The following is a 27,128-nucleotide window of genomic DNA, read 5'->3' on the forward strand; positions in this document are numbered from 1 at the left end:
GCAATAAACTCAAAACAGAAAGTAAACCAAAGCAAGAAACAATCAAAGCAATAAAAGTACTACAAGAAGTAATGACAATTATGGAATAACATGACTAAGACAAAACTTGACATGATTACAAAATTAAAAGACATATCACAAGATGTATCAACAAGTGAAAGGAACCTTAAGGTCAGCTCTAGGAAGGTGAATGCTATTCCAAAAGAGCAGCCATACTCATATGAACAATGAGTGCCATAAACCTTTTCACAAGCACTTGGTGTAACAAAAGAAAAACAGCAAGAAAAACTCAATTAACACCTAAAACATAAACTTAAATTGCAAGAAAATTAAAGAGCCCTTGAAATTAAAGTGCACACAACTCAACAATTAAACAAGAAGAACCTAAGACTCATGATACCACATGATGTGATTCCAATAGCAAGATATAGATGATTCTTTGACATTTTATGGAATCAACTTGAGTTGGAGAATGAATAGGCACTTTTAATAGAAATGGATCAATGTTCTATGTTTCAAGAACTCACCAAAACTTGCACCAAACACCAAACTCACATGGAAGACCCATTTCTTGCCAATTGAACCGATTAAATTGAACAAGAAAGTAAATGAACCGATTGAAACTCTAAAGAAAGCAATTGAACCGAACAAAACACGAAAAGGAGCTACTGAACTGAATTAAAACAGTAAGAAATTGAAAAAAACCGAACAAAAATGCAAGAAAAGGAAGATGAACCGAATAAAAGAAACTACACTTGTTTTAGAGTTCATATGGACATGGAAATGGAAGAACTAAATGGAGAAGAGAAGAAACTTATGTGGATGAAGAACTTGATTGATGAACACGCCACTTGAAGTGTGATTGCTCCAAGATAAGTGTGAATTGCCGCCACTTGAGGGAACCAAGGCTCTCAAGATGAGACTAGGAAGAGGAGAAATCAAATCTCACTCACTCAATCACCAAATTGGGAGAGTTTCTTTACTACAAATTTCAAATCTGAATTTTACAAAGGGAGCACCTCTATTTATAGCCTAAGGTGCTGAAATGCAAGCTACACAAATTCAAAAACTCCCTCCTAAAAGCTTCTAGAAATGGCGCCTAAAACAAAGCATGAGGAAGGTGTGATCCCTTCTCTCACTTTGGCACCTCCTTATTTACTCCTACACCTATCTACTAACACACACCCCTAAGACTCCTAACTAAAAACTAAAAGATGCTTTAACAATAGAGGTTTCTAATGTTTCCCTCTAAGCACCTTCAACAATATTCTTTATTATTTAATACTTGGCCTTGCCCTTTATAGGATGGACTTGGGCTTGGGCTTGGGCTTTGGGCTTGGGCCTCTCTTTTTATTTTATGTCTTCTTTTAATTTTGAGAAGACTAGAAGGAAGAACTTCAAGTGTGATGGTGAATGACCTCTTCCTTCATTAATAAAATCCTCCTTTACTTGATTCTCATCACAATGGTCATGTTGTCTTCTAGATATTACTTGAAGATTGTGACTTTAACAACTACTTTTTTTTTATTCTCACTATTATAACATTTTGAAAAAAAAAAACTTTTATAAATCTTGACTCCTCCCTAAACCATCATATATGTGAAGTGGATGGAATAATCATTGGGGAGGATGATAACAATGGATGTGAAAAACCAAGTGTGAATAATCATTCAATTTTAGTTTTGTAAGCCAATTTTTTTGTGTCTTTTTAATTTTCTCACCAAAAATTCAACTACATTTCAAATTTTCATAATAGAAACACCAAATGTATTTATTTTAAAATGAAAATACCAAAATTATAGATTCAACAAAATAGAGGTCAAAAGTTATATATTTTAAAATATGATGTTAATTTTCATGTATATTGTAATTTTTACATTATCAATTAATTACAATTTTATATCAAATAACTTTGAAAAAAACTTAAATATAATTATAATATTGAATATATAATAGAAGACAAAAGTTATATATTTTAAAATATTGGGTACATAATAACAATAAAATATTGGATACATAATAATAATAAAATATAGATATGCATTAAAAACAAAAATAAAAAATGCGGATACACAGGCGCTCTCGCGTCTGTGTTTCTGCTAGTATAAATGATCTATACCTATATATAAAGGGGATTCCTCTCTTTAACTACTCTAAAAAAATTTCTTATTTTATCCTTAGATTAATATTTAGTTTTATTTCATTATTTTGGGTATTGCGTCATTTCCTTCTTTTTAAAAATATTTGGAATAATTGGAGGAGCGGTTTTGAATTAAAAGAGATGATTTATTTTGAAAATCAATTGCTTAAAGAGAGGGAGTGTCTGTTCAAATTATGAGAGAGAAAAAATTATTAGGAGACGTGAGTAAGTAGTGGCCAAACGTGAGTGGTTACTTCCAACTTTTGATTTTCTGGATTCCTCTCTCTCCTTGCTCTTAATTGAAACAAATTGTGAATTAAGGATTTACTTTAATTTTCAATCGTCTTCACCTTTGCATTTTGTTCCCAGGTTCCTTTCTTTCTCTCTTTAATGTTAGAGTTAATTATATTTGTTCTCCTATTTTGTGATTTAGTTGTGAATCTCTGGTTAACATTGTGGTTTCTTTGATTTTTAAACCTCGCATACAGGAAAAAAAAAGGAGGATTCATTCATTTTGTTGCTAATCGAGGAACCTCCGACGACTTAATCTCTCAAATTTGCAACACCCACCAACATCACTTATCGAAAATTCATCTGTTATGCTTCTATGTTTTCTTTTATGTGTCGTTTAAATTTATAAATGTCAATGTAGTATTTATTTCCAAGTTCCTATTTATTTATTTCACTACTATTTTTTTTTGTGTTACAAAAGGCTTTTGAACCGAGGCAGATCCAAAAAGGAACCAGAGTGTTGATTTTTCCTACCAAATTAGTTGGGTGGTAGTGATATTCAGGACTTACCTACCCGCAAGAAAAAACACCTTCTTCCCGATTCCTTTCTTCACTACTTTAAGAACAAACGTTTGTCCGTCCCAGATCTTACTTCTACGATATCAATTTTCATTTTTCTAATTGGGTTTTCGCAGTCATGAATTTTATGTGTTTTGAAGAAATTTGGTTATTACTGTGTATTCATTATTGAAGGTTGTGTGATAGGAATGGTGCCAAAAACAAATGGAGTTTTCTCTCTTTCTTGGACGGCGAAAGCAAAAGGTTAATCAAGTAATAAGAGCAGTCATTGCTCGCCATGCAAAGCTAGAAGAAGAGGTCATATCATATCTCCTTTGTTTCATCATTCATTCAACAAGTATTAACTAGCGGTTTCCTTGCACGGTAAGCACTCAAACACAACCATTTACAATAACCAACTATTATAAAAAATCTAGAGTAACCGTCCCACGTCCACTGCATCCATTCTGCTTTTTCATCGGCTTGCACTCTTTCTCAATGCTCTCTCACAAGAGTATCAAAGAAGCACAATAGAAGCCTATATAATTCCGACTATTTAATTGTTGGAAGAGCAAGTGGAGGCGAAAGAAGTATCAACTGTTCTTCCCAACCTTTCGCGACCCCTTTCACTAATCTCCGATTCTGACCTCGCTTGCTTGAACCCTTATTTCGATATTTAGCGCTTTTTGATGAGTTTAGAGAGAATGTCTCCTGCTAGAACTGTAATCACTTTTATTGTCATATTAAATCATTATTATTATCTTATTTTATATTTAGTATATTATTGCTTTATGATAGTTAGCAAATTACATGGAAGAGAAGGCAATTGGACCTTGGTTCCTAAGCGCAAACCTTCACAAGGAACAATGTTGAGAAAAAAAAAATCTAACAATGTTGAGGCCTCACAAAGCAGTTAGACAATTAACAATGAGACACCACCAACCACTGTTGACTAATGTATTTTTATATTTGTAGAATGTTTGGTCTGATTTTTTAAGGTGATGAATGGAGGGGATTAAACATAGTATAAAAGTATTCCACAATAATGACATTCTTTCCTTTTAATTCTCATGATTTTGAATCTCATACTTTTTTGTTAATATTGAAAAAAGCCGAATTCCCATTTCATGTTATTCTAAAGTTTGCATACTTGCATATTACTGGTGGATAATTAAGTTTCTATTCCTACTATATTTCTTATATTTTTTCTTAGACTCTTTTAGTTAAATATAAAGTACTACAAAAAAAATATTGTTGGTTAACTCTGTCTCATAGGATTTTATATTTTATTTTATTCTTGACTACAATTTTTAGATCCTACTGGACCTTGCCTCGTGTTCTTCATTACGTCAAAAAACTCAAACACAAATGTGGATGGGATCAGGTTTTATTGGGCCCCACGGTGGACACCAAATGTTCTTACCGGTTGACCTAGACTCCATACGCATTAAGCGCACCCCTAGGTCCACAACTACCCTTTGTTAGCCGCCTTGCCTTTATTTACAAAAGGTTACCATAATTATACCAAAACGGGTTTACTCGTACAACCGAGGCCCAACAACATGGCCCATTATACTGAACCAAAAGTCAAGCTGACCTGCCTGTGCCATGCACCAAGATCCAACCACTGAGCCCTGAGCCCTTTGGTCCAGTACAAGGACCATATGAGGATGTCGTACCCATACAAATGGTGTTGGTCGGATGACAATAATCAATGGCCAACATGTTGTCAGTAGCATCCGACTTTAACAGATTATGATTATCCATAAAGGAGTCAATGGAAGACGAGTCCCTATAGGCGGAGATAAACTCGGTCACCTTGGAATCAACCTTGTCAAGTCCCGAATGATGGGATGACTCTTCGGCAGGTTCTGCCCGGTCGGTAGTATCTTCCGGATTGTTAACCCTTACTACAGAGGTCTCCACAACGGGCAATGTCTGAATTGCTCCGATCGACAAAGGCTCGATTGTGGAAGAGTCAGAAGAGGACAAAGAAGAAGATGAAGAAGATAAAGAGTCAGAGGAAGACATGACTAACCTTTCGAAATGAAGGGAAAACACCTCGCCAATATGTCTCGATTTCGGAAGTCGGAGCAAGAGAGCAGTGAGACAGAATAGTGGGGGACCACTATTTATAGCCTTTGAAGAGACCTGGAGATGAAGTATCTCTCTCATCTCAACCGTTGGATATCCCTCGATCTAATGGTCCACGACGAATGACGCCAAAAAAACTAAGTCATCATTACAAGTCACGTCACGCATTCAATGTTGCCAACATCACGTCTCATCTCGGGATGACCAACCGTCACAACGACCTCAGATAAAGACTCTTCAGATTAACCATCCTCGAGCCTGGGGGCAAATGTATCGGTACGGTCAACACGACCGAGACCTTGACTCGGCATCCGATCAAGACCGACCGACATGACCAACAATGAGCATGATTAATGACTCAACATTTGTTAATCTTCTTTTATCAGGCCCATTAACCACAATGGCCCCACAATAATTGTATAAATTAGCACAGATCCCAAAGGATCAAGTACGCAATCATCTAATCTTAAATATTGAGTGCCGAGTGTTGAAATCTGACTTGAGCGTTGTAGTACCTTTTGCAGGTACCATTCGAGTTTAGAGCTAGTAAGGAGGAGGAGTGGAAGAACGAGTGTGAGAGTTCAGCCGAGAAGAGGGAGTGAGGTGCAGATTGACCGATGAGTAGTTCGAATCGTTTTCTGGTTCCAACCCCGTTCGAAAACAATTGAGGAGCGAAAGAGTGAGTGTGAGAGTTCCATTGAGAAGAGTGAGTGAGATGCAGACCGACCGACCAACCGAAGAGTAGTTCGAATCATTCTCTTAATTCCAACCCCGTTCGTGAACATTGTGAGTGAAAAGTAAATTTTTTTAAGTATAACAGTTATATGTAAATCTTAGTCTGGCACATTAAGTGTGTGTTTGCTTTTGGGGGTGATTGAGGTTGAGGATGAATGGGTGTCACCCTTGTTTGCTTCTATGAGAGGGGGAGGTTGAGGATGAGAGTGAATGGAAAGTTGAGGGTATTTAAGATCCTCTCATAATTGAAGAGAAAGGAGAGTTGAATGAGACGAAAAGACCATGGTACCCTTATTTTTTCATACAATAATATTAATAATAGAAATTATTATTAATAATAATTTTGTATATATATATATATAACATAACATAATTTAAAGAATCTAAATAATATTAAAATTATCTAAATAAATTAACTTAAGTAACAAAATTAATTTAAATTAATAAAATGAAAAATAATAAAATTATACTTATATTTAAAATTATATTTAATTATTTCTTTGAATTTTACATTTTTTTCTTTTATTTATAAATGAAACTTTAAATTATTTTAATTAATTAAAATATGCACAAAATTAATAATTATTTATTCTTTTTTTATATATAAGGGTAAATTTGTAATCTTACAATTTACAATATTCAAAATAATTTAAAATACTCTTACAACCATTATAACAAATCACTCACGTATCTCAATAAACTTTCTTCACACATCCACCCTAACATGTCCTAATTTAAACACACTTACTTTTTTCACACTTTCTTCTCAGACTCTCATTCTCCCACACCCTCAACTTTTCACTCCCCAATCCAAACAAATAGGTAAATCTTAGTCTAACACATTAAAACAAGACAAGAAAAATATTAAAGAAAAATAAAGAGCGAGACCAACAACAATTTTTATAAAAATAAAAGTAAAAAAAAGTGATATATGAACAATAGTTTTCTTAAAAATAAATAAATAAAAATGGAATGCACCACTTTTCACTGTATTGTAAAAAAAAAATATTAAAACACGAGTTTTTTCTTTGTGTTTTCAATCATAACTTAAGTAGATGATAATTTTTTAAAATTTTATTTATTTTCATAAAAGAAAGCCAAAATTGCATCATTTTAATAAATTTACAGTTTTTTCCAAGTTTTGATCATATTCAAAAGGGATTGTAGAAAAGAAAGGCGAACGAAACGACGACGTACTGGGGGGCGTGATAATAGCAGGCAAATTGAAGATTGCGACTGAGAACATCGAAGTTCCGTTTCTCGGAGCACACTGCGCTACGAAGCTCTCAACAATGGCGATTTCTGGCGATCTGCGAGTCTCTGCTACTCTTCCACTGTATCGCTCTCACTCCCACTCACCTCCACTTCGAACCGCTTTCGTCCCTTCCCCCAAGGTTTCATTTTTTCATCTCTACATTTCCGTCTTCTCTTCTCACGAATGCTTCTCACTCTCTATCACAACACGCATGCATTACCATTGCAATTCCAGTCATGCTGAATTCGGAACCTAATTTACCTACAAACCACACCGTTTGAGGGTTCCACAATCCGATTAGGGTTTTTATAAAATTGCGGTGTTTTATAACGTTGTACTCGGTGGAATGTCAAATGTGAAGCATTCGAAATAGAAACAAGGAAATATATAATTACCGTTTTAAGATACAATAACAGCCTTCAACAAACTGATGTGACCCTTTATCTGAGTACATGAATTTTGTTTTTATGTATGCATTTAGTGTCATTTGGCAATTTGGCATGATATGATGGATGGTCTAGAGGCATGCCTAGTAGAAAGTGAAAACCTTACACTATAGTGGAGGTGATTGGTTTAGGTGGTATATGTCTAATTTTTTGTTAAGTATGGGCTTAGGTTCCACTTTTGACCCTTGTCAAGATTAAGATCCTAGACTATTCAGCATTTTACGTGCTTTTTCAAGTCTGCCAGTATGTGTGATCGGAGCAGGATTGATGGGATTGTTTGCGAAGTTGGTGAACTTTCTTGAGCTTCAAACCTGCAAACATTTGTGTTGGGATCCAATTGCATGGTATGGAACTTGAGTCCCACATTGGAATTATGGGATGGTAGTCCGGGGTTTATAAGAGCTCAAGCTCTCCAATTATAATAATGGACTTTTGTGGTTTGGTTCTCTCTAGGTTCTTATCAATTTATAATAAGCTTACGATTTTCTTCAGGTTATGACACTCAGGCCAACGACTTTCTGTCTTCCTCCCTCTAGTGTTGTCTGCCTGTCTTGTGGCTTGACCTTCTTGAACCACACAATCTTCCTCTTAATCCCTAAATCCCCCTCGACTCAACCTCTTTGAATCACTCTCTCTCTCCCCACTCAGACTCTCAACAACTCTGATAGGCTGCAGTATAACTTGGCTGAAGCATTTTTTTTTTGGTTTTGAAACCCGTGGATTGGGCTTCATTTGAAATACAACATCTCCTAATTTTTTAATAGCTTTTCTGCGCTTCTTTATGCTCTTGTATGTTTTTTCTACTGTCAAATAGAAATAAATTAAAATATTTATGATACAATAACAGTAAATAAATATCAAATTTTAAACTTTAATTATAGTAGTGTGTTTACGTGTATTAAGTAATTATATTATCGTCCTTTTTTATTTTATAATTTATATTTATATTTTTGGTAGGGTCTTAGAATTTGTGTTATGATCACTTCTTTTATGATCTTTCAATCTGTTTCCAAACTTGAGGAAGATATCAATTTTGACATCCTTGAGCCTTGATTATAGAAAAAAACTCCACTACGAGAGCTAGCCATAATGTGCTATGTATGTTCTCTACCTACACAAGATTGTCTCCTGTAGAAGGCCCTTGGTTCTAAACCAAATAATACTATAGGTGTTTTTCATATGATGGAAATCCATGGAAAGTGTTGGGTTATATGCTATTTTGTCTCTCTGTGGTTGGTTGAATGCTATAAAAGATTTTATTTGGCTAAGTTGACACGATAGCCTGCATTCTTAAGTTGTAACTCCATTTCATGGCCCTCCAGACCAAAGTATTAAAGGAGGGCATCATTATTTTTGCATCATTTTTTCATTTGATTGAAAATATGTATAATATATGGTTGGTAAGTTACTTGCCTTAAACATTATAGAATAGTATATATATATATATATATATGTACATATATTTAGGTTTTTATGATTTAGTCTAGTGTTAAGTATGATTATAGAGAATGTGGTACTGCTTTTATGTTTTCTGATTTTTCAGTGATGTGGGAAAGGTTCAACAAAATGCTCTTTGATTTTCTATTTGATGAGATGAGATGTTTTTATTAGGATTTCAGATGCTCGTGGCATAGCTTCTTGAATTTTGTATGTTGATAAATACTCACATTTATCTTAACATTATATCAAGATTTTGAAAGCAATTAAAAATTCGTTGTCGATAATTTTTCAAATTTTCTGTCTAATAATAGGTAGACTTTCATCGTTTCTTGAATGGAGCATGTAACATCTCTGAATTCACCCCAAAATGTCCTTGCCTGACAATTGTACGATGCAATATTCGTGGGTACTGCAAGCCAGTTACTGCAATCCTTGGTGGTCCTAAATTTACATCAAATTCAGTTAGTCAAGAAGCTGAAAATTTTCTCCTTGACGCTGTTAAAATGAACTTCTTTGAGCGATTAAATTTGGCTTGGAAGATAATTTTCCCATCGGCAACATCTAGAAAAAACTCTAATGCTAGGATTGCTAAGCAACGCTTGAAGATGATTTTGTTCTCTGATCGGTGTGCAGTAAGTGATGAGGCAAAGCGAAAAATTGTCAGCAATGTTGTGCGTGCTCTATCTGACTTTGTGGAAATAGAATCACAGGATAAAGTTCAGCTGAGTGTCTCTGCTGACACAGATCTTGGAACTATTTACTCTGTCACGGTGCCTGTACGGCGAGTTAAGCCAGAATATCAAGATATGGATGAATTTGGGACAATAACAAATGTTGAGTATAAGGACACTGGAGAGAGTTCGGGATCTGTTGATGTTAGATTTGATTTCTATGTTCCGGACGAAACGACTGGATTTTGAGTTGAAAGATCTTGAATCTTGATTTCTGTCAAAAGTGTTTGAAATGCTTACCAGTGAGAGCAAATCTGGAGTGGTGTATATATTTTAAAATTGAAGCTTACATTAGGATGACACTAGATTTTGATGAGAAATTTTGTTTTTGTACTATCTATATCAGTTATTTTTGTTCGTTGCATCATTGAACTATGATATGTTGTGATTTCTTACTTAGCATTTTATGATAAGCATTTGTTATTTTTGAGTGTATGAATGGTCATTATTCATGAAGTTTGTTGGTAGTTTTCATTACTGTGTTTGGTTTTAGAATGGAGAAGAAATAAGTTGAAAAAAAGATAAAGTAAGAAATAACTCTTAATGTTTAATGTTTGGTAGAGTAAAAATAGAGTGAGTTTTGCTATATTTTTTTTTCTTTTCTTCTTTCTCATAGATTAAATATCTAATATTATTAACCTTTTTCCTCCATTCCTCATCTTCTCTACCAAACAAGGGTAAGCATTGTGCATTGTCCTTACCTTGATTTCTGTCAAAAGTGTTTGAAATGCTTACCAGTGAGAGCAAATCTGGAGTGGTGTATATATTTTAAAATTGAAGCTTACATTAGGATGACACTAGATTTTGATGAGAAATTTTGTTTTTGTACTATCTATATCAGTTATTTTTGTTCGTTGCATCATTGAACTATGATATGTTGTGATTTCTTACTTAGCATTTTATGATAAGCATTTGTTATTTTTGAGTGTATGAATGGTCATTATTCATGAAGTTTGTTGGTAGTTTTCATTACTGTGTTTGGTTTTAGAATGGAGAAGAAATAAGTTGAAAAAAAGATAAAGTAAGAAATAACTCTTAATGTTTAATGTTTGGTAGAGTAAAAATAGAGTGAGTTTTGCTATATTTTTTTTTCTTTTCTTCTTTCTCATAGATTAAATATCTAATATTATTAACCTTTTTCCTCCATTCCTCATCTTCTCTACCAAACAAGGGTAAGCATTGTGCATTGTCCTTACCTTGATTTCTGTCAAAAGTGTTTGAAATGCTTACCAGTGAGAGCAAATCTGGAGTGGTGTATATATTTTAAAATTGAAGCTTACATTAGGATGACACTAGATTTTGATGAGAAATTTTGTTTTTGTACTATCTATATCAGTTATTTTTGTTCGTTGCATCATTGAACTATGATATGTTGTGATTTCTTACTTAGCATTTTATGATAAGCATTTGTTATTTTTGAGTGTATGAATGGTCATTATTCATGAAGTTTGTTGGTAGTTTTCATTACTGTGTTTGGTTTTAGAATGGAGAAGAAATAAGTTGAAAAAAAGATAAAGTAAGAAATAACTCTTAATGTTTAATGTTTGGTAGAGTAAAAATAGAGTGAGTTTTGCTATATTTTTTTTTTCTTTTCTTCTTTCTCATAGATTAAATATCTAATATTATTAACCTTTTTCCTCCATTCCTCATCTTCTCTACCAAACAAGGGTAAGCATTGTGCATTGTCCTTACCTTGATTTCTGTCAAAAGTGTTTGAAATGCTTACCAGTGAGAGCAAATCTGGAGTGGTGTATATATTTTAAAATTGAAGCTTACATTAGGATGACACTAGATTTTGATGAGAAATTTTGTTTTTGTACTATCTATATCAGTTATTTTTGTTCGTTGCATCATTGAACTATGATATGTTGTGATTTCTTACTTAGCATTTTATGATAAGCATTTGTTATTTTTGAGTGTATGAATGGTCATTATTCATGAAGTTTGTTGGTAGTTTTCATTACTGTGTTTGGTTTTAGAATGGAGAAGAAATAAGTTGAAAAAAAGATAAAGTAAGAAATAACTCTTAATGTTTAATGTTTGGTAGAGTAAAAATAGAGTGAGTTTTGCTATATTTTTTTTTTCTTTTCTTCTTTCTCATAGATTAAATATCTAATATTATTAACCTTTTTCCTCCATTCCTCATCTTCTCTACCAAACAAGGGTAAGCATTGTGCATTGTCCTTACATGATTGTGTGTAAAATTATAACTTTGTGGTTTGTAAACATGTCACCTGAATACATTTTGGATGTGTTATGTAACTTTATGACTTAATTACCTTTTCTCTGTCCTATTTATTTATTTTGTTTAATTTGATTTTTCTATTAACAAAAGTTTCAATCAAATTCTTCAATTTTAGAAATAGAATAATGTGATTATGTTAAGGTTGAATAAACTGACTCAATTTTGAAAAAGTAACTATGCGATCTTTTATCGATTAAAGTATCATTAGTTTTATAAATTATTACTATGTTAAATATACGTGAATTAAACTTGTGAATATTGTACATTAATGATTATACTACATTGAGTGACAAATAATAACATTATTGTATTTTTTAAAATTGAAAAATTTAATTGAACTAATGAGATCAAATTAAATAAAATAAATTAATACAAATATTTAAAATTAATTAAGCCTAAATTTATTTTCAATCTTATGCATAAGACTTAAATTCACTTTTGGTACAATAGTTTTGTAAGTTCTCAAAATTACAAAATTGGTATCAAATAAATGGAACCGGCAGAATTAGTAAAAAAATTATTGAACAGGAAAAAAATCACTTTTTCAAACTTTTTCCTTAAAAAAAGTAAAATATTAACATGTGAGTACTTTCTTTTTTATTCTACATATAGACTTGTTATTATTAATAAATATTGAATTTAAGTATGTAATACATATATGCTATTAAATTTTTACACGTATTATAAATGTTATATAAATGATAAAAATTTAAAAAATTATGTTTTATTTTGGTTTTCACCATCATAAAATTATGATATTATTATATTTTCAATATTAATTAAATGTTTTGAATTACGAAAATATTTGTTTTAACCATAAAACCATGAATCAATGTTGTGATCAATTAAAACACTACTAGAAAATCATAAAATTGAAACCAATTTTTAGAGACCAAAATAATTAGTTGCAATAGTAACTAAATTAGAAACCATTTTAGAAACTAAAAAAAAATTGGTTTCTAAATTAGTTTCTATTATTGTTAGCAAAACACTAGAAAAACAATCAGTTATTTCTGCAAAACAATCGGTTGTTTATACCAGTAAAACAATAACAACTGAATTTAAATGAGTTTAAGAGAAGAAAGAGATACACAAATAGTTTATATTGGTTCACTCTTAAACCAATAGCTACATCCAGTCCCCAAAATCCATTGGGCAATCCACTAAGTAATCAATTACAGATTACACACAAAACCACCAAAGAAGTGACCTTGAACCCCTCAAGAAACACACTTCCTTTGGCACAACACACACCAAGAATGTTGATCTTGACAACCTCAAGAGCACACAACACTCCTTGGCTTACAACACCAGAATTTACAAAGAATTCAAAACGAATTACTGTTACAGAATGAACTGAAATCAATACAGATGTAATCTTATTCCACTCTCTCTTGAGAAAACCAAAGCTGAATTGTGAATATTCAAATCTTGAAAGCAATCTCTGAAAAACTCAAATTTGTTATTCTTTTTCCTTGTTTGTTATAAAACATAAACAAACTATTTATAACTTTCAAAGATTGGTCAAAGCATTTAAAACAGGAGCACATTCAGTTTGAAAATCATTTAAAGCACACTCAACTAACAAAACAGATTCTGTTAGGATTTTCAAACAAACAATCGATTGTTTTGGTTTGACAGCAAGTCAACCAACCAAAACAGTTTTCAACCTTTTCAAAAACACCTAAGAGTAAAACAATCGGTTGTTTCGACAAAACAACAGGTTGTTTTTCACTTAGTTTGAAAAACACTTTAAACTTAAAAGATTTGAAAACACTTTAGCTTTAGATTCAACAAAGAGTGGACTACACAGATAAACTACCCAGATCCTACTCTAAAGACATCGGCAACTTCAGCCTTCCATCAAACACTAGGATTTGGATTCTTCAAAGCTTTTGATCACACTTGATTCAACATAATATACTACTCGGACGTCCCTCTATCAACCGTCTAGGAGCAATAGTCTCCACCCCACACTTAGCGATGGATTTTCCATCTGCGACCGGAGACATTGCAACAATCCACGTTGACAAAAAAAACAACTGTCTGGGAATGCTATGTAGCAAGTTTGAAGGTGAAACCTACCAAACGTTTATATAGATCACCGCCACGAGGCTGATCTCCGAGAAGATGAGAGCAATCAATGGAGAAATACTCCCAAGATGAACAATCAAGAAAGCACATGGTCACACTTGTAGACTTGAATCCCTGACTAGAGGATGCATGAATGGAAGCAGGCGAGACCTTCAACCCTTGCCTCTCTACGATGATGAGCATAAGACGTACATTGGGACGTCTTTGAAGCTGGACGGCCGCAGGACCATTTGCACAACCTTAATGGATAACATTGACCTCTTTGCTTGGACCGCCGCCGACATGCTTGGCAAAAGTTCAAAAATTATCACACATCGTTTGTCTGTTTACAGAGAAGCAAGACCGCTCGCACAGAAAAAGCGGAAATTAGGGGAGGAAAGGCGCAAAGCCGCCCGACAAGAAACAAATTTTTTTTGATGAAAGTCGACTTTATTAAAACAAAATATTACACTACATGGCTGGCTAACGTAGTCATGGTTCAGAAATCTAGCGGTACATGGAAAATCTGTGTAGATTACACCGACCTCAATAAAGCGTGTCCCAAAGATTCCTACCCTTTGCCAACCATTGATCGACTAGTTGACGGTGCAACAGGCAACCATATCCTCCTCAGCTTTCTCGATGCATACTCAGGATACAATCAAATCCAGATGCATCCGAGAGACGGAGAGAAGCCGACCTTCACAAATGACTCAGGAAACTTCTATTATGAGGTCATGCTGTTCGACCTTAAGAACACAGGGGCTGCATACCAGCGAGTGATGGATTATGTTTTTCACGACATGATTGGACGAAGTGTCGAAGTATATGTAGACGACATTGTTGTCAAATCCGACTCATGCGAACAACACATAGAAGATTTGAAGGAAGTCTTTCGAGCCCTTCGAAAACATCGCATGTGTCTAAACCCCGACAAATGTGCATTCAGCGTGGAAGGAGGAAAATTTCTAGGATTCATGCTCACCCACCGTGGCATAGAAGTTAACCTAGAAAAATGTAGAGCTATATCTGAAATGCGGAGCCCCAACAACATTAAAGAAGTTTAGAGATTGATCGGGCGACTCACAACACTCTCCAGATTTGTGCCAAAATTGGCGGAAAAGACTAAACCTATCGTTCAAATGCTACATAAAGTGTCTAAATTTCAATGGACGGATGAATGTGAGAACATATTTCTCCAACTGAAACTTTTCTTGGCCTCCCCGTCGGTCATTCAGAAGCTGGTCACCGACGCACCAATAATTGTCTATCTTGCCCTTTCAGAAAACACAATTAGTGCAACCCTGGTCTAAGAAGTGTATACAGCAGAACAACCCGTCTACTTTATTAGTCGAGTCGTCCACGGTGCAAAAAATCGCTATCAGATGATAGAAAAGGTCGCACTCACTTTGGTCGTCATAGCTCGATGAATGCGCATGTATTTTCAAAATCATCAGATCATAGTTAAAACTGATTACCCCATTATGAAAATACTGGCGAAACCAGATTTGGCCGAAGGAATGATAGGCTGGGCCGTCGAATTATCAAAATTCCACATCTAGTACCAACCGTGAGGAGCAATTAAATTGCAATCTCTGGCTGACTTTGCTACCGAATTTAGTCCCCTTCCAAATGAAGATAATAAATCTCCATGGACCCCGCACATTGACGGCTCTTCCAACATCAAGTTGTGCGGCACAGGAGTTGTACTAGAAGGACATGGCAATCTCGTTATTGAACAAGCTTTGAAATTCGATTTCAAAGAATCCAATAATCAGGTTGAATACGAGGCAATTATTGTTGGCCTTAACCTTGCCATCAACTTGGATGTCAAAAAGCTAGTATGTAAGAGTGATTCTCAGCTAGTGGTCGGATAACTGAAAGGAGAGTTTGAAGTGCGGGAAACCCTACTACAACGATATTTCCACTTTGTGCAGGGATTACTCACCAAGTTTGATGATGTAACAATTCATCACATACGCCGAGAACACAATGCCCGAACTGATAGACTCTCTTGCCTCACAAGTGTTGCCAAAAAGGGGCTCCATTGGTCGATCGTGTATGTTACATTAGCCAAACCTAGTATCGGCACAGACGAGTGCATGACGACTGACATCCAAACAGACTGGATGACACCAATTAAGCAATTCTTGACCGACAACACATGCAAAGCACACATAGAAAAAACGATGAAGCAACAAAAGACTCGATTCCTACTAATTGATCAAGATCTCCACCGACGAGGCTACACTCGCCCACTTTTAAAATGTCTTAATACAGAACAGGCTAGCTACGTTATGCGAGAAATACATGAAGGTGTATGCGGTACCCATTCAAAAGGCCGAACGATGGCAATCAAGATACTGCGCGCGGGATTTTACTAGCCGACTGTCCAAGGTGATTGCATGGACTACGTGCGTAAGTGTATGAAATGCTAAGAATACGACAACCTGGCCCACCAAAACCCGGAAAACCTCCACTACATTCTCTCCCCCTAACCATTCACGAAGTGGGGCATGGACATCATCAGACCGTTCGTTCCTGGAAAAGGACAATGTAAGTTTCTATTGGTCGGAATAGATTACTTTACCAAATGGATAGAAGTCGAACCCTTAATGATGGAGATCAAGTTCAAGAGGACATGGAGGCCAATCAACAAGATCAAGAAGAGGTAGAGGCACAAATAGAGGACGCCCATGGAGGTCAAAGCCCACCTCAAAGGCTTACAAGAAGCATGTTCAAAACTTTAGGAGCTAGGGGACAATTATTTTCTCTTTTTGTAATTTCTTTGGTTGAAGGTGGTTAGAGGGAAACATTAGAAACCTCTATTGTTATGTCTTTAGTTAGGAGCTTTAGGAGGGGGGTGTGTTAGTAGATAGGTGTACGAGTAGAAAAGGAGGTGCCAAAGTGAAGGAAGAGGTCACACCTTCCTCATGCTTGGTTTAGGCACCGGTTCTAATAGCTTTAGGAGGGAATTTTGAATTCTCTTAGCTTTGTTTTTCAGCACCCTTAGGCTATAAATATAGGTGCTGCCCTTGTACATTTCAGATTTGAATTTTAATTAGAGAAACTATACTCAAATTTTGAGAGAGCATTGGAGAGCTTTTGAGCCTTCTTCTCTAGTCTTATCTTGATGGATCCATGGTTTCCTCAAGTGGCGGCTTGCACACTCATCTAGGAGCATCCATCCTTCTAGTGGCGTGATCATCCAACCATACATCCATCTTCATGAGCTTTCTCCTCTCCTTCCTTTCTTCTCTTTTGTTGTTCATGTCTTGAGTTTGTGTTCTTGAGTTTTTGGTTCGGCCTTTAGTTTTTCCAGCAACTGTTCTTCTTCTTCTTTGTGTTTGGTTCGGTGCATTTTATTTTCCAGCACTTTTTTTCAGCTTTCTTGCCTTTTAATTCATTTTAATCGGTTCAATTCTATTCTTAGCCATTTCTATTCGGTGCTTTTGATTTTTACCTCTTTTTGTTGGTTCAATTTGACAATATGAGGAACTTCCATATGAGTTTGGATTTGGTGCTAGTTTTGGTGAGTTCTTGACTTAGAACATTGATCCAATTCTAAGAAAAAGTGCATAACTATTGTCCAACTCAAGTTGATTCCTAAGAATGTCAAGAATCATTCTTTTCTTTGCTATTGGAATCATATCACTTAACGACTATCACCACGAAGAATGTTGAAAATTTCATTTGTTAGTTCGGGTTGCCACAGGTAATCTTCACTATCAACGACCGACAATTCACTGACCGAGTACTAGTCGAGTTCTACGAAAAGCTCGATATCAAACATATCACCAGCTTAGTTGAACACCCATAAACCAACGGTCAAGTCAAAGTCGCTAATAAAGTTATTCTTAATGAATTAAGAAAGAGGCTCGGGCTAACTAAAGGTAAATCGACCGACGAACTCCTATAAGTCCTATGGGCCTACTGATGTACGCCGCAGTCCACCACACAAGAAACATCGTTTAGTTTGACTTACAGGACATAAGCCATGATCCCGATCCAGGTGGGAGAACCTTTTCTGCGACGACAGATGTTGGATCTGAACCTCAATAGTGAAAGCTTGTTGGTTGGCCTCGACTTTATCAACGAGTTAAGAGACAAAAGCAGAATTAGGGAAGAGGCATGCAAGCAGAGGGCGACCAGACGGTATAACTCAAACGTAAAGCCTAGGAATTTTCTAAGAGGAGACTTAGTGTGGCGAATGCAAAGTGACACCCAAAAGGCTGAAGGCAAAAATTCTCAAGCAACTGGGAAGGATCGTTCCGTATTGCCGACACAACAGTCGGCGATGCTTATTACTTAGAATATTTGTCAGGAAAAACTATGCCAAGAACGTGGAATGCCACACTTCTAAAATTTTATTATAACTAATAAACATTGCCAGTGTACTCTTTCCTCACTCGATTGTTTTATCCCTAAGGAGGGTTTTCGACCGAGAAGGTTTTAGTGAGGCACTTTAAACACTTTAATCATCCTATCTCTTTCTCTTTATCTTTATATATTTTTGTTACCAGAACATAAGGAGTGCCGACTCCAATTGCATTTATTTAAAGGATTACTACTCCGATAAACCCACGAGATGTGACCAAAATTAAGACCATCGAGAATCCTGACTTGATCCGCGCATCTTCGATTGATTATTACCATCTTAATTATCATCTCAAGTGATAAGTACAACATACGTATCGCACTCTGCGATCAGATTTAAGTGACGCATTAATTTCACAGCTCATAACAACATATTTAAGATTCAGGGTTTACGCACATGAACATGTGTCAGTCGGTGAATCATGCAAATATATAAACATATATCAGTCGGTGAATCACACAAATACAAATGAGTAAATAAACTGTTCAAAGGATAATAAATTTGTTCAGAGCCCACAACCCGGGTCCAGGTTACATAAGAGGTTCTATTATCTCCTCAAAGGATGGCTCTGACTCGGTTGCCTCGATGCGATTCGGCCTATCCTCTAACTCTTCCATAATAGTATCGGCATTCCTGCCGACTGGCACAAGCTTTCCATCCACCACGTTCTTGTTTAAATCATAGCGGGGATCATCCATTGGCACGCCATGGAAAAATGCTACCTTTCGGACACCATGCTGAAAGCTCTCTACATTTATCCGCAACATGAACTCATGGCATTTTTCCAGTTCGGCAGCAAGTACCTTCTCCTTCAACTCGGCATCAACGCTATCTTTTAAGAGTTGGTTTCTCTCGGCCTCCACCTAGCAAGGTCCGCCTTCAAAACCTCTTTCACTTCCTCGATCGTCAATTGATCTTGCTACGTCTTTTCCCTACATGCCTCAGTAGTCTACAAAGCCACCTTCAACGAGTTGACCGACTTTGCCAACTCGGTCCTCAACTTAGGCACTAGCACTGTGTTAGTCCTCTTCAATTCTTCACCAAGTGCCTTGCCAACTATAGTGGCTCGGCTTTGCAACCCTACTAATTCTTCTATCAAATTCTCAGTGGGAATGGCCGCTAAGACACCCTCATCCTTGGGAAGCAAATCAAACTGCACAGCCTGTGCTAGTTGTAGCGAGGGACCTAACATTGAAGACTGCCTGATAGAAGACTGCCCTACCCCAACACTAGCTTGGGCCTTGGATGGTCGGCCCCTCTTTTGATTTGGCACCGGTAGAAACGGGGCATTAGCCGGAGCTGCTTGAACCGGAACAACGACTTTGTCCTTCCTGACCGCTATTAAACTCCCAAGCTTCCAGTTGGTCGCTTGTCGCTTGAGGCTATTCATGAAACTACTCAAAGTCAGGTCCATCCATAGGATAACAGCTGTAAGGTACATACAAAATTAAACCACATCAACATAACAAATACACAATCATATGCAAGAAATCAACGTACCATTGATATCCGCCCACTTCTTGGATAACCCATGTAAAACTATCAGCTCTCGGATGAGCAGTTTATAAGGAAGCTGGTCAAACACCACTAGAATTGACTTATCTAGGGGTGACATGGACGACTGCAACCAGTTACTAAGCTGGGTCAGATTTTCTGTCCAATGGAAAGGGAACTTTGTGCGCCCCTCCGCATCATAGAAAAAGTCACTACCGTTCGGCTCCACAAAGATTTTAAAATATTTTTCTTTAAATTTTTTATAAGATGTGGTATAAGCAGCAAACCGAACGTTCCCCGGTCGACTAGATAAAGATAACCAACTCACGGGAGTACTCGGACGGGTATTGTAATAATACAAGAAGGCTTGAGGGGTGGGAATAAGCTTAAAAAGGTCACAAAGCACTCGGAACGCCTGAAGGGCCACCCACGAGTTAGGATAAAGTTGGGTAGGTGCCACTTTGAGGATCCGAAGGACCCCCATGGTAAAATCATTGAAAGGTAGGCTTATATGCAAGTCGACAAATAAAGTATTATATACAAAGAAGAAGTCTTGCGTTTCCCGACCGTGGCATACACGGTCGGTAAGGCCACAAATACCGGCCATCATCGCATTGGTTGGACAATCGGGTCTTATAAATGAATTCTTAGACAAAAACTGGTCTAAACTATCAGAATCTCTTAACTTAGTGGGAATTTTTAAAACAGATGGGTCAACCCAATCGTAGCTTGGACCGCCTGATGAATAACTCGAAGCACTACCCTCTCTCACATTACAAGACGCAGTCCGAGTCACAGAAGATTCTATATTCACAACATTATGAGAAGAATCCACAGAAGAAGACATTACTGACTTGGGCATTCGATCACTAAAGAAGAAAGTTGGTGGATTCGACACTCGAAGCAAACGACACATTCTATGAGCACTAGAGAAAGCGTAAACCTCGTCACATTCTGAGAATGCCCTATTTATAGCAAGTGAAGTAACAGAAAGAGTGCTTCACCATTTGATCAAAATTGTTGGATCTTTTTTTTTATCTGCAAAGAATAAATTAAATTAAGAGGGATACTTCAGGGGTATCCCAACCCGTGTACATGAGCCACTTGGTTACACTTCCATATGGCTTAGACCAAAACGCCCATTAAAGGCTATAACTACGTAGAGACCCCATAATGCAGGACTACATAGCTCCCCTACACCCAAAGAGCTTACAGTAAACTTTCAATACACACGGACTGCCCTTTGGTCCTTACCTACTCCCAAACAGATACATATGTTGAAGATGGTTGCTGCCCCTTCAAGATTGTATTTGATGAAGGCTTATATGTAGTGTTTGATGAAGACTTATATGTACATTTCACTTGTATTTTGCTTTGCTTTAAGTGTGTCTTAGCTAGTGCTTAGAGGTTGTCTAAGAGTGGGCTTTTTGCTGAGTAACTCACCTCATAACCACTGGCCATGTCATAAGAACAAGCATAAGTTTTCTTAAACTGTTTTTCACATGTTTTACAAAAAACACGTTTACTGCATAAAAATAAATCTGTTCTTTTCTAAATAAACAGATTCATTTTTACATTGATGCCTTGGCTAAGTCTTGTGAAAATTAGATTTTGTGCATCAGGTATTTTGACTAAGTCTTCTACCTTTCAAAACGACTGAGTTTTAAACAGTTAAACTTTCTCTGTTTTCATTTTGAAAAATAAATCTGTTCATCTGTAAATGAATAGATTCTTTTTGTCTCTGGTGCCATGTCAAGCTTAAACGTTTTCAGTTTTATCTCAGCACCAAAATGGTTGACTAAGTCTCCTCACTTAATAAATTCTCTAACTGCTTTTGAAAATAAATCTGTTCATTTTATTTTCAATCTGTTCATTTTATAACAGCTTTAACTGTTTTTCGAAAATCTGTTATAAGTTGGTTTTCTATAAAATACAAACTTGTTTATGAGATTAAGAACAATTCATACATTTGCAAAAACAAGTTTTGACAGCAAAGAGTTAAGTGTTTACAAAGGATTAGCATTTGTACTTCAAAGATTTCGAAAATCACAAAGTGCTTGTTCTTGGTTTGGTTCCAAAATCTTGGTGTGAGGTGCTGCTACTGTTCTAGCAATCTTGCCTACTGGTTTAAGGCAGATCTTTGTACCCTCAATCAGGTGTAGTCGTTTCACTTCTCATTTCTTGTAATAGTTTGGTTGAACACTCTTCTTGATAGGTGTTCTTGAAGAGTGGGTGTGTGTGTGCTGAAATAGGTTTTTTCAGCAAAAGTACCTAAGTTCTTGTAGGTTTCAAGAACAGTGAGAATTGTACTTGGTTGTACTGTGTGTTAGTGATTTCCACCTGTTGTTGGTGAAGACTGGATGTAGCTCAGTTGAGTGAACCAGTATAACTGCTTGTGTTCATTCTCTCTCACTCCCTGCAATTTCGTTTCTGCATAATTGATAAAATAGCAAAGAAATAAATCTGTTCAATTAAAAATAAATCTGTTCTTTCTAGGCACTGTGCATACTGTTCTTGATTTCTGAAAAAGTTGTTTAAATCTGATAAGAACATATATAATATGCTAAAAGCCATTGGAACAGATTGACTGTGATAGGTTGCTCAAGAAACTGTCAAAGCTATTAATTGAACCTTAAACAATTGCTTAAAGTTGAAGCTTGTTGTTCTGTGATTCATTGTTCTTAATTTCTGGAAAATTGCTTGACATCAAGAAGAACACTCATAGTCTGTTAAAAGCCACTGGAACAGGTTGTTTGCAAAGGTCACTCAATTAATTAGCATGCTATTAGTTGAACCTTAATCACTTGCTTGAAATTGAAGCTTGTTGTTTTGTGTTTCACTGTTTTTCAATCTGATTTCTGTGTGTGTGCATCTGGAAAATCTATCTGCATAGTCTTGTGGTTAACCTTGTTGTATTAAAAGCGTTTCAAACAAAAACAGTGCTGAAATAAATCTGTTCATTTTCACATAAATCGATTTATTTTCTGTAAAACTGGGTTAAACATTGTTTCTGCGAGAAAGTTTTAAAAGGTCAATTCACCCCCCCTCTTGAACTTTGGCACTATTAAACCCAACAACATAGAACTAAACAAATGTAACTATAGACATTAGAATTAAATTAAAGAGGTATGCCATCACCACAGACTGGATAAGGGGATGTGGCAGAATCCACACCAGCAAACGAACCAAGGCACCCTGGGCCATTCTGCACCAACATTCTAAAGCCAACCACACCTTCACCTATGCATAATACAACAGCGTAAACAACAGGATTGCAATGAAGCGACCACGCTCACTCCATCTTTGCCAGCATCTTGGAGTCTGCCGAGCTACTAATCTATGGTCTGGTCTGCTGCAGCACCCTCCACAAAGACTTGATAGGCATCCAAAATCCCCAAGCAAATTGCTCCAACTAAGCATTAATCACTCCAGAAACAACCCATGCAGCACTTAACATAACCAGAAGCCTGATACCAAAAAACCAACATCATATGACTTTTGCACAGATCAAAACACCTTAGATTTACCAGCATCATATGACTTTTGCCCGCTCCATCAACCTGCAGAAACACCAGTAGGATTGGCTGGTTCACCATAACATAATGTCATCGATTTTGAACCTCCAACCTTCTCTCATTTACAATTGCTGATGCACAACAGAGGGTTCATCATCCAGTCAGCAAAGCAGAAATTAAAATTTTGTGCATTATGTTTAAGCCATAACCACGATTTAAGTTGGGCATTGTGAAAGACTTCTTCCGCATCTACAAATCCTTGATCAAACACAACTAAGTTCCTATGCTCCCATATGCACCATACTATAGCTGCCCACACTCCTTTCCAAATTAGGTTTTGTTTATTACTGCCTTGAACCAGATGGAAGCTTTCAAAGTGAATCATTATCTCATTATGTTGGACAAACAAGATCCCTATCCATCTGAAGCTCAGGGCCCACACCCGTAGGGTATGTTTACACTCCAAAAATAGATGCTGGTAGGACTCCGCCTTTGTTTGACACAAAGCACATAGAGTATTCTGCATCACCACTCCTCTCCTGCTTAAGCTCTCTCTTGTTGGTACTCTACCCAAAAGTACCCTCCAAGTTGTAGTCAAGACGTTAGGAAATGTCTTGACCTTCCAGAGATACTTAAAAGCTTGACATAGTGGACCCCTATCAGGTTTGTCAAGGCATTCATAAGCGGAACTCACAGTATAACATCCATAATCATCACATGTCCATACCTGCACATCATTGACATCCTTGACAATATTGGCTCTAGCCAAAAGCATACCAAGCTCAAGTTCTAACGAGACTTCCCACTCGAATCTGACCCGCCTCCACCTTAAGGACCACCTCCATACCGAATCATCCCACACACCTACCTCCTCCACCTTCTGACCTTGGTTTAGGGACAAGGAATACAGTTTAGGGAACAATGATTTTAGGTTGGTATTTCCAACCCATACATCCTTCCAAAATCTAGCTTTATCCCCATTTCCTACATTTCAAGCAACTGCGTCTCGAACCCACCCATCTCCACATCCCTCCCCACAAACCTTCCTTAAATCTCTCCACCACCAGGATTGTAACTTCAGTGGTATTTGGTCAGCATCTTGTTCCAATCCATACTTAGAATCCAAGTACTCCTTCCATTTCCTCTTCTCGATAGAGATATAACGCCATCTCCACTTAGCCAAAAGTGCTACATTGAACTTACGGATGTCTCTTATGCCTAAACCTCCCTCTTCTCTCGGTTTAGATAAGAGTTTCCAACTAGCCCATGAGATGGATCTCTTCTCCTCGCCCCAACCCCACAAAAACCTTCTTTGGATGCTGATGATATTTTTACATACCGATTCCGGTGCTTTAAAGAGGGATAGGTAGTAGAGAGGCAGCGTAGAGATAACATATTTTATTAGACATATTCTGCCTGCCATAGACAAGAATCTCCCTTTTCAAGTACTAAGCCTCGACTTCAGCTTGTTCAGAACAGGCTCCCAGAACTTTTTCTTCCTTGGATTTCCCCCCACTTCTAAACCCAAGTACGAGAACGGAATACCCATTTGTGCACAGTTCAGGGTCTTTGTGTAGCAATCAATATTTCTTCTAAGGACATTAATACCTCCTAACTTTGACTTGTTGAAATTAATCTTCAGGTCTGATGCCAGCTCAAAGCCCCTGAGGATAGCCTTAAGAGTGACCACATTGGCATAGGAATCCTCACACAGGAACAGGGTATCATCTGCAAACTGGAGTAGACTCAACTCAACCTCCTTCCTTCCTATTTTTAGTCCACTTAACAGATGGGCCTTCACGGCTTGCCTTACGAGCCCCGCCAGATCTTCAGCTACCACTATAAAAAGGAAAGTGCTAGAGGGTCACCCTACCTCAGCCCTCTTGACGGGATAAATTCATCCGTAGGACTCCCATTAACAAGCACTAACACTGTAGCACTTTTCAGGCACCCTTTAACCCACATAATCCACCTATTATGAAAACCCAGCTTTTGAAGCATATCATAGAGGAATTCCCATCTAACTGAGTCGTATGCCTTTTCGAAGTCTACTTTTAGGCACAAACCTCTTCTCCCTCCCCTCCTTAAGTCCTCCACCATCTCATTAGCCATGAGCACACTGTCTAGAATACCTCTGTCTTTAAGGAAAGCCAATTGACTTTCATCAATAACAAACGATAACACTTTCTTAATCCTTTCCGCCATCACCTTTGCTATAATTTTGTACATAGCACCCACCAAGGATATAGGTCTATATTGCTCTAGATAGGACGGGTCCCTTACTTTAGGTACCAAAGCAATGAATGAAGCGTTACAACCTTTTGGGATGCAACCAATTTCCTAAAAGAGGGTCACCACTGCCACTATGTCGTCCTTTATAATTTCCCAACAATTCTTGAGAAAATTAAAATTAAAGCCGTGAGAACCTGGACTCTTCGTGCCTTCACACTGCCACACCGCATTCCTTATTTCTTCCTCAGAAAAAACAGCAATTAAACTCATGTTTTCTTCTACAGAAAGGGACGTAAATTCAACCCCATCAAGTCTTACACCATAATCTCTCGTTGCTTTGAACCTTTTTTCAAAGAGCTTATTTGCTTCTAAGCGCACTGTGTAAGGCTCCTCACACCATTGACCCCCAACCTCCACACCTTTTACTTCATTTCTAAGCCTTCTCCATCTCAGAGTCGAATGATAGAACTTAGTACATGAATCCCCATTCTTAAGCCAATTTACTCTAGCTTTCTGGCACATAAGAGAATCAAGCTTCTTGTCTATTTCCCGCAAATCACATATCAGCTCACACCTCTTCACCCTATCATCTTCCAAGAAGTTACCAACACAATCATGGCAATCTAGATCCTCAATTGCCTGTAAGATCTTTTTTTTTTCTGGTATGAATGTTACCAAACACATCCCTATTCCAATCTTTTAGATCACCCTTCAGCCTCTTAAGCTTATCTTTGAACTTAATGAACACACTTCCTTGTATAGAATAAGCGGACCATTTGTCCTTCACCATCTCACAGAAGCCCCTCTCCGAGAACTAGACATCAATTGTACGGAAAGGCCTAGGTCCCTACTCTTTGACCACATACTTCACCACGATGGCACAGTGGTCCGACACTTCCCTTCGTTGCACATACTGTTTGCACATAGGCCACTGTACCAACCACTCCTCAGAAACAAGCACTCTATCCAACCTACTATTTGCCAATCCATTAGAGTTAAACCATGTGAATTTTTTCCCCACAGTAGGAATGTCAAACAACATATTAGAATCAATGAAGTTGTTGAAACCTTCAATATCTTTTGATTGGCCACCCCTTACCCTACTTCCTTTCCTTTCACTTGGACTTCTGACGGCGTTAAAGTCACCGCACATACACCAAACGACATCTTGTGAAGCAGATTTGATATTGTTCAACTCCTCCCATAGCACCTTCTTATCTCTCAAATTGCAGGCAGCATAAACATTAACCACTACACATCTGATATTAGCTTTGGAGTAAGTGCCAAAGACAACGATAAATCCCTTGACCATCAAGTGACTAATATAACTAAAAGCCTCCTTATGCCACATCGAGAGCAAGCTTCCACTACCATTGTCTCCTTCATAATGTAGCCATCCAATATTATTATCCCCCATAGCGAGAAACATTTAGCATCGGAGAACAACTTAGCCTTTGTTTCTTGAATACACACAAACTCTGCTCCCTTACTCCCTATGATTTGTCTTAAATACCTTGCTTTGGTATTTCCTCCCATGCCTCTTATATTGAAGTTGACAATT

At 36.9% G+C, this 27,128-nt stretch overlaps 2 protein-coding genes across 2 annotated transcripts; one reads left to right on the forward strand and one right to left on the reverse strand.

Moving 5' to 3' along the window:
- Positions 1-6,914: 6,914 nt before the first annotated feature.
- On the forward strand, positions 6,915-10,065 carry LOC137810796 (cell division topological specificity factor homolog, chloroplastic). Its single transcript, XM_068612237.1, has 2 exons — positions 6,915-7,152; positions 9,211-10,065. The coding sequence occupies exons 1-2, from the start codon at positions 7,051-7,053 to the stop codon at positions 9,817-9,819; spliced, it is 711 nt and encodes a 236-aa protein (XP_068468338.1). The 5' UTR covers positions 6,915-7,050; the 3' UTR covers positions 9,820-10,065.
- A 15,610-nt stretch (positions 10,066-25,675) lies between these two features.
- LOC137809091 (uncharacterized) lies at positions 25,676-26,251 on the reverse strand. The gene has a single exon (XM_068610233.1). The coding sequence runs from the start codon at positions 26,249-26,251 to the stop codon at positions 25,676-25,678; it is 576 nt and encodes a 191-aa protein (XP_068466334.1).
- Positions 26,252-27,128: the final 877 nt, after the last annotated feature.

Source organism: Phaseolus vulgaris, chromosome 2, assembly GCF_000499845.2.
Source record: "Phaseolus vulgaris cultivar G19833 chromosome 2, P. vulgaris v2.0, whole genome shotgun sequence".
In the NCBI taxonomy this organism is placed as follows: domain Eukaryota; kingdom Viridiplantae; phylum Streptophyta; class Magnoliopsida; order Fabales; family Fabaceae; genus Phaseolus; species Phaseolus vulgaris.